General features: G+C 37.8%; 1 protein-coding gene across 1 annotated transcript; it reads left to right on the top strand.

The window, feature by feature from the left end:
• Positions 1 to 1,553: 1,553 nt before the first annotated feature.
• Positions 1,554 to 8,048, top strand: LOC145783992 (uncharacterized). Its single transcript, XM_082595751.1, has 5 exons — positions 1,554 to 1,635; positions 2,862 to 3,041; positions 4,812 to 5,449; positions 5,678 to 5,757; positions 6,281 to 8,048. Exons 1-5 carry the CDS (start codon positions 1,554 to 1,556, stop codon positions 8,046 to 8,048), a joined length of 2,748 nt encoding a protein of 915 aa, XP_082451877.1.
• The last annotated feature ends 584 nt before the right edge of the window (positions 8,049 to 8,632 follow it).

Raw genomic sequence — 8,632 nt, forward strand, 5'->3', positions numbered from 1 at the left:
CATGAAGCATGGAGAGGCATTGTCTGATAACTATTTTGGGACATAACCAGCCATTTATGACGTCAAGCGCGAAAACGCCAGACACCTATACGTCGAGACACACACGTCGCAAAATTGAATTTACTACAGCAAAACCGAAGTGTTCACCATATAGACACGCTATAGGTTGTATATACTGTAGAGTTCATTCATGGCAAATAAGGATAGTTTTAGAGATCAAGAAAAAGAAAAAGTTTTAGAGATCAAGATCACTTCCGAAAAAGATGCATATAGAACCGCAGACTAGACGAACGGATTGTAGGCTATTAGGCAATGAGAACTCGCACTCGTAAAACATTTCTATATGCAGCATCTAAAGATAAACGAATGTCTTTGTGCTAAAAATGCAGAAGTAAGCAATGTCTGAAAATTTTGTAGCTTAGGATGTAGCAACAATGAACTTAAGTCTTCACACCAAAAAAAAGCTATAAAAATTATGACTTGTGTTTTTAAGTTATAGGCCATCTATCAAAATTGTTTCCAAGAAGAGAATTTGTTTTATGCCACATCACGACACTACAATACTGATTTGCGTATTTTACAAAACAGTGTAGGCCTAATTAAGTAATTTGAAATGATGGATGTGTTTAGTAGCCTACTCACAAAATTTGTGAGTCTGTTTTGAGTGCAAAAATGGCAACCTAATCCACATTGTAGCTCATTTAATTGTTTTGTAAGCACTACAAAAGCATGTTACAAATACGTGAAAGCTTATATTTTCTGGCGAGGGTTAAGATGATTAAATTAAAGGTTATAAATGTCAAAACAATTTGATCTGAAATGCGCTACAACGTATTTGAAAAACGGCTTTCAGGAATTGCACTGCTTCAAAATCATAATCTAAACCAGCTTTGTCCAACCTGTGGTCGGCGTGCGTTACTCTTAGTTATGTTGCATTTGTATGCAAGTCAAAGGTCTAAATCTGTTTGAAAGCAAATTAGACAAATAGTTAACAGTTCGGTACTCAACCTATCAAGTTAAAAAGTATGGATTATAATCTAATCAACTGCACCTAAAGGAAGAATAATATTCATAACGATAAGAAATTTAAGAATGAATGTTATTTGGGAATTTTTTAGTGTCCTCCAAGGAATCCATTTTCTAAGCTACAGTCAAACTTCGATACTATGCCACCCTTTGGGACCGAGAGAAAGTGGCATAGTAGCGAGAGTGGCATAGTAGCTAGAGTTTGTAAAAACAGCCTTGTGACGTGACAATGTAATGCCACGTTGCGTTGTATGATTATAATAATGTACGAGGACATCCAATCTGAGCCAGACAATGTTAATCTGCTCGAGATCTGGGAAGCGCTGCCTGCCGAAGAAAAGATGCACGAGAACGTGGAGATCGAGTTGTCTGACTTTCTTGAAGCTGATAAGCGCCTCGAGCCTGGTGGGTTTTTCACATTGGATGAGATTGCGAAGGAGATATTGCGCAGCGAGGAGCCGATTGAAAGCGAAGATGACGAGAACTGTTGAGGAGGAAATCGTTTTGTCTGAGGAAGCCCAGCGGGCATGGAGGACTGTCCGGAAGTTCATGCAGTAGAGAAGCGGGAAGCCCAGCGTGATGCAAGCATGCGATCGGCTAGACGACGAGGTGCACGAAATCCGCCGAAAGAACATGCGCCAGCTGACGATTCCTCAGAGTTTTGGCCTGAGCTACAGTAGGTAACTTAAGAGAACACATTACATACACATACATATATTTTTGCCGTTTTACAGCCGTTTAATCATTTCGTTTGTAGCATTTATTGTTTCATTAATACAGTAATACTGCACTCTCATGTGGCATAGTAGCGAGAGTAAAGGGTGGCATAGTAAATATATTTTCTATTGAATTTAGTTGGTGACGATTAAAAGTGGTATAGTAGCGAGAGTGGCATAATAGCAAGGTGGCATAGTATGGAAGTTTGACTGTACTTCAAAACGATCGAAAGACAAATCCTCTAAGGACGAGTGGTAACAGGGGCGGATCAAGTAGTCTTAGGGGGGCGATTTTAACAAAACATAGTGATATGTGTTTGTTAAAATCTGCATTAATTCGATTTTGCAAATTTTCCAAAATAAAGTTACTTTTCTGTGTTTTAAGGGGGCGATAACCCTAATCGCCCCCTCCCCTCCTGGATCCGCCACTGGGTGGTAAACCTAAACCTAAATACTTCGCAACAGAAAGTCTATTCTTACACCATCACCTTCTAAAAATAGCTAAGTATACTGAAATGAGTGTAACTTTCTGTACCAGATCAATTGCAGGTCATGTTGTAATTGATACCGAAATCTAACATTCATCTTTTTGACCAAACATGAGATAGCCTAATCTCTGGTGACATGAGATTGGAAATCTTATCGCAGAGTTTACAGTATTGCACGAATACTTCCTTTGAGTAAGCTGTAGCGTGTGTTACGCTTTCTCTATAAACACGTATCTACATAAAGATACGTTAATTATCGTTTTTAAAATATTGTTGTCATTTCGTGATGATGTTATTTAATGAAATAAAAGCTATGATCTTTTAACCAAATCAAGTTATAAAAGTAAAATCGAATTGTTTATCTTATATAACGAAATGGCTTAAATTAGAAAATGAAATTAATATAAAGTGTGAATGAAACAAAAGCGCGGACTACCGTGAAATAATGTTCCATTAATACTGCAGGGGTTCTTAACCAGGGGTGCACGCACCACTAAGGGGTGCGTGACCTGTGCCTAGGTGGTGCGAGGATGTTAAATTATCAAGGTTTGTTATAATATGACGCAAGAAGCAAAGTTGTTTTACCAGGTTTCATTTCATTTCGAACTGTAGACGACTATTACTTTTTCAGCCAATCCTGGGAGGGGGTGCAACGGGTGCAAGAACTGGTTGGAAATTTCAAGGTGGTGCCGACAAGGCAAAAGGTTAAGTACGGCTGCATTAATGGGACAAGAGTCGTCGCGGCATTGTGAGATTATTGAAACGAAAAACCTTGCAAGTTATGCTGGTCACTCGTCAGAGGAGATGAGATGTGAGAAAGCGTGAAATTGAACAAAACGTCACGAAGCAAAAAAGGCTCCGTGCATCGTAAGGTTGAAATAACCAGATTACAGCTCGTCAGTCGTCTGTCAAACGATTTTAGGTGATCATTGTGACCTGGGAACAAACTAATTGCGCTGTAATGTCAGGACTTCAAAATATTACTGTTTTGCCGCAAAAATACTCAACCACAACCGAATAAAAAGTGTTGTCTGTGTAGTAGGGAGAAAGTTTTTTTTTTTTGTCATTTTGGTTTGAGTTACCATTTCCAAGAAAAGTATTACTCTTGTTAAACTTTATATTTCAAAAAACGCGATTACGATAACATAGTCAGACCCTACAAGTTGATATGATATGCACACAGACACAGCTCTTACCAAAAAACTACTAAATGTCAGAAAACACTTTTTGGTAGTATTCATCTTACTACATTAAAATGTGAAAAGAAAAATTAACACGTAGGAAGCACAAAAATACGAAACTAATGACCCCAACATTCTAAATCTAAACAATAGATTGTTGTCGGATAAGCATTCACTTTTTCCTAGGGGTAGTCTACATGCAAAAGGCATATTTTTGACTTCTCTTCAAACAAATAGGTCAATAACACAAACACAAGAAAGAAAATTGTGTTGCTTTAATTGTCGGCTGCGTAGCTAGGTGGTGATACTGGTGAAAGCGCTTGCACAACGTTCAAAAGGACGTCTCGACACTGCTTGAAAGCAAGTGACTTTGTCTTCGCAATAAGACACTTTAATAAATACGATACGTCAAAAAATAGACGCAGCTGGCTGGAACCTTGTTATTTTACATATAGCCATATGAAGGGTTGGGAGTTGGAATAAGTTTGTCACGTCTAGAGTTGGAAGGATTTGATGCTTCTAGATTCTGTCTTTAAAAGGACTTTTGAAGTTGAGTCAGATACTTTAGATTAACTGCAGGCTACAGCTCTTCTTAAACAGCGCATTTCCAAAGACACAATCTCAAAGTCTTGTGTACGCCAAGGCGTGATCGCTTTTGCAAAGGCACACTCTATCAAACAATGCCTTTTGATTTATAGTGACGCAATGAAATTAACGTTCGTTCTCATTATTTTTTATTTGAAAGGTGGTGAATTTATAAACCATTAAGAATGAAAAACAATTTTGCACAAACTACAAAAACTTTTCAAATAGTAATGTCAATTGTAGACCTATTTCGGAAATTGTTTTAAAAATGTGAAAAAATCTAATACACCTACTTTTTTGATTCCTACAAAAGTAATAACCAAACCGCAAGGGTGCGTACGAGAGAGCATTCGTTCTATATGCACAGGCTTAAAGAATGACGTGATAAGTTTAAAACAGGCAACTGCGAACTGCTGACTTTTTTAGAAATAATATAAAAATGACTGTTTTTTTTCAAGAATTGCTTCAGTGCAGAACAATGCACGCGTATCGAAGAACAACGTATCCTAAAAATTTAAGCATACGCACACACGCGTCATGGCAGCGAGAGAGCAAACGAGAGAGGAAATAAGAGAAGAATTTGCGGTTAAACCGGAGTTTAAATAGACATCAAGTTTATCCTTGAAAGTCAGATCAGCAACTGTAATCGAAAGGAAACTTGAGCTGATAAGTCATGGCTAAACATTTCAAGACCTATAAGTTTAACAGTTAATATGCAAAGTATTTTATATATATATATTTTTTTTTTTTTTGTTAGATACTTGGTCAAATAGCTGGTAAATGGTATTTAATAATCTATTTAATTTTCTTCTCAGTTGATTTTGTAATGAACAAAAAAATGACTTTGGTTGGTGAAGCAAATATTGCCAATATCCTAGCCTCACATCATGCAAGCTCAGTTTGTACAGACAACTGGCCATCATTATCACCATCTTCCAATCAAGAAATGCATTGCAGTGTGTCCAGAAGCAGCTACAAACACGAAAGCATGTCCGACGAGCACCCTAATTGTGAAATATTTGAAAAAATTAACAGAAAATGTCCAACGAACGGCACTGACCTTTCATCACTATCTTTTTCTTCTGACGATTTGAGCCAGTTTTGCAATGTCAAATCAGCAGTTGCAAGAGCAGCTGCTTCTATAATAGACTCAAAGCAGTCGACAAGTGACGATTTATCTTATGATAACTTGTTGCACGAAACCCACACCGTGAAAAACGATCTTTCATCAGTCACTGTAAGCACACAACTCAGTGATGTCAGCACGTCAAACAAAGATCAAAATTTTGAAAAAGAAGCAGATAACATGACAAAAGATATCAAAGAAGCAGTGAGCCAAGTTCTAGAAGGGTATGATTGGACGCTGGTACCAATGCCTGCTCGCATGAATGGCTCACACAAGTACAAGCCACATGTCAAACGTCCTATGAACGCTTTCATGGTTTGGGCACAGGTGAGAAGACATTGAGTCAGTTAAAATACAAAACGTTGTCGAGTTAATACTAGTAACGGTTGTTTCCATAATCCATATTGATTTTAATGATAACCCATTGCTGAAATAGTATTTCATTGTAGGTTCTTTGAAAAACGATAAATGCATGAAGTTTGTTTTAGCTAAATTCCGCAGCTAAACTGTCTTGTTTCAACATCTTAATAATTTTTTTTATATTTAACTTCTTAGGCTGCAAGAAGAAAGCTAGCTGATCAATATCCCCATCTTCATAATGCAGAGTTGAGCAAAACGTTGGGGAAGCTATGGAGGTGAGTTGAAGCAACGGTTATAATGCCATACTGTGGAATCAAAACTCAGGGATCTGTCAAAACTACTGATCAAAACTAAAATAAGCCGACTTTTTACCTTACTTTGATTTGTGGTGAAATTACCAGTCATGCAGTAGGCTAATGTTGATAGAGGTTCAAGGGATATCCTACTTTTGAAACCGCGCCCGTGATATAGTTTTGGAGCCCTAAATCTTTCTCTTATCAACAAGCACCTCGTATTAGTTTGGTAGGCTTACTGTGTGTTTACAACCAATCTATTTTTACAAGCATTGTCTCTTTCTTTGGGGTGTTTTATGAATATTGTTAGAGGTGTCTTACTTTTTTGAAAGTACCTTGCTGTAGGGGCCCCGAAGATCTGATTGGTACCGAGCCCAAAATATCCTCTAAACAGCTCTACAATTATGTTTATAGTTCACGCATACTTTTGTTCTCAATCTTAATGTTGGTTATGGGTAAAGTGACAGTGTGTTGATAGTGTGTAAACTTACAACTTGTTGTGTAGGTTGTTGAGCGAGGGAGAAAAAAAGCCGTTTGTTGATGAAGCAGAGCGATTGAGAATTAAACACAAGAAAGATCATCCTGACTATAAATATCAACCTCGTCGACGAAAAGCAAGCAAAACCGCAAGCAGCTCATCTGAATCCAGCCAATCCAGCATTAATCAAAAATCACAGAACGAAAAACACCAAAAACAAGAAGATGTGTGCACAGGAACACAAGACAAAAATGATTGTCAGCAATCGTTGTCAGCAAATCCAGTTTTAAAGCAACAGCCAAAAGCGCAGTCATCCATCCAACGGCTCTCACCAAATGGGGTGTGTCAGTCTCCAGCTAGCACTTCATCCATGCACATGCAACATCCTACCTCCGTAGAAATGCCACTAGATCAAAAGCAAAGTATGGCAAGTTACCAGCCTTTTTCTGATTTCATCCTTGCATCTTCATCTCAAGCGTCAAATACAGGTGAAGAAGTTTCTCAAATTATAAGAAGAAACCTGCACAATGTTTCGCGACCAAAAACTTCTCAATTAGTTTCTACAGCAGACAACGCTTGCAATAACACTCTTAATTATGAATCTATGAGGATGAAAAATTCAACTCCGGCGGAAAAAGACTTTTATGTCACCGAATACGATCAATATGTTCAGTACTCTCCAATTCCAATTAGCCCCAGTGATCGCTTATCTATAGAAAGACAAAACCTCGACTCAAATAACTACCCTTCCCCTTGCATAGACGTTTTGTCAAATATTTCCCAAAGCAATGCAAACTCTTATGGCCAGCCTTCTGAACCTGCTGATAGTCCCATAAACTACTCAGTTGAGGATTCTATGTATTCTCCTCACACAAGTTCAGGAATGACGTACTCTAATGCTCCTTGGACCGAAAAATCCGGTACAGTTTCGACCAACAAATCCATGCAAGATGACAATACTTCATCAAATGCTACTTTGACCCAACGCAACCAATTTAATCAAGGTAGTGAATTTTCATATGACTGTGAGCAGACGAAGTTTCCTGAATTTCTATCACACCAGACAGTTTCTTCCCAATCATCAGTTACAAATTTTATGACATTTTCTAATCTTCAACAAGGCTCACAGACTACTGATATGTGTGTAAAAAAAGAAGAAATATCTCCAGTTCAAAAACAATTTTACAAACATGTCAACTCTGAGCAGTCATTCCGGTGCCAAAAATCTTCAGCGTCATCTACTGCTGTCCGATCACCTCAAAGTCAAGCTCCACCACAACGTCAAAGACATTCTGAATCCAACATCGGTTGCATTGGGTTAGAAAATTCTCAGTCTTTAAATCATAGTGGTGTTCAAAGAAACGTGTCCTTAAACATACAAGAACACGTGGACAGCTGCACTGTCGATGAACATCATCTTCCACATGGTATGCCAATAAAAGATGCTGCAGCATTCCATCGGTCTTCTGATTCCCTCCGATCTTGCGATCAAATAAGTGAGAATTTGAACAGTCACAATTCTGCGGAAAGACGATTTTCTTTCCCCATTTCTTCCAACACCCAATACTACCGGCATCATCCTTACAAGCAGATGCAGCACACTCATGGCGTACAGACACGTTATATTAACAAATCGGTGGATTTTCCAAATTGTGGTTATTCTAATGATTATCCTTTCATAACGTCTTCTTCTCACGTGCCTTCTCATGCCCACTATTTATCTTTAGAACATTCCCAGCATAAAAACTGGACAGATTGTAGTTCGTCGGGAGACGTATTTTCTTCGCACCAATAAGTTGAAATAACGTCAAATATTTAATATAGGCCTAGTACTTTAGGCATACATGTTTTTTTAAATCAAATATAGTTGTTACTCTCTAAACCTTTGACAGCCTGTTTCACCCTAAAAGGAGGATCATCAAAAGGTCCCTATATTAGGACCTTGTGATGATCCTCCTTTTAGGGTGAAACAGGCTGTCAAGGGTTTAGACTTAGAGAGTAATAACTATATTTGATTTAATTTGCTCTGCTTGGCTTTCTGCTTGGCGTTGAACACTTTTTGTAGTATTTATTGTTTTATGTTTTTTTATGTTTTTGGTGGGTTTTAATACTTTATCTTATATTTATGCTTTGCATGTTATGTTGTAATTACAAAAGCACACATATTTTGCTTGGTAGCATTGCTCGTGAAGCAGAAAATGCTGTTTGCAATGTATTCGTTTCAGTATACTGTAGGTTATTTTGCTTTTGGCAAAAAGTCTGGACTGAATCATAGGTTTTATCAGGGTATGTCCAATCGGCAGCGACACTATCGAATTAAAATCTTTGCTTTTCACCGTTATCAAAACCAGAGAAAAGTAACAGAACTTGATATGTTTA

Source organism: Aplidium turbinatum, chromosome 15, assembly GCF_918807975.1.
Source record: "Aplidium turbinatum chromosome 15, kaAplTurb1.1, whole genome shotgun sequence".
NCBI lineage: Eukaryota > Metazoa > Chordata > Ascidiacea > Aplousobranchia > Polyclinidae > Aplidium > Aplidium turbinatum.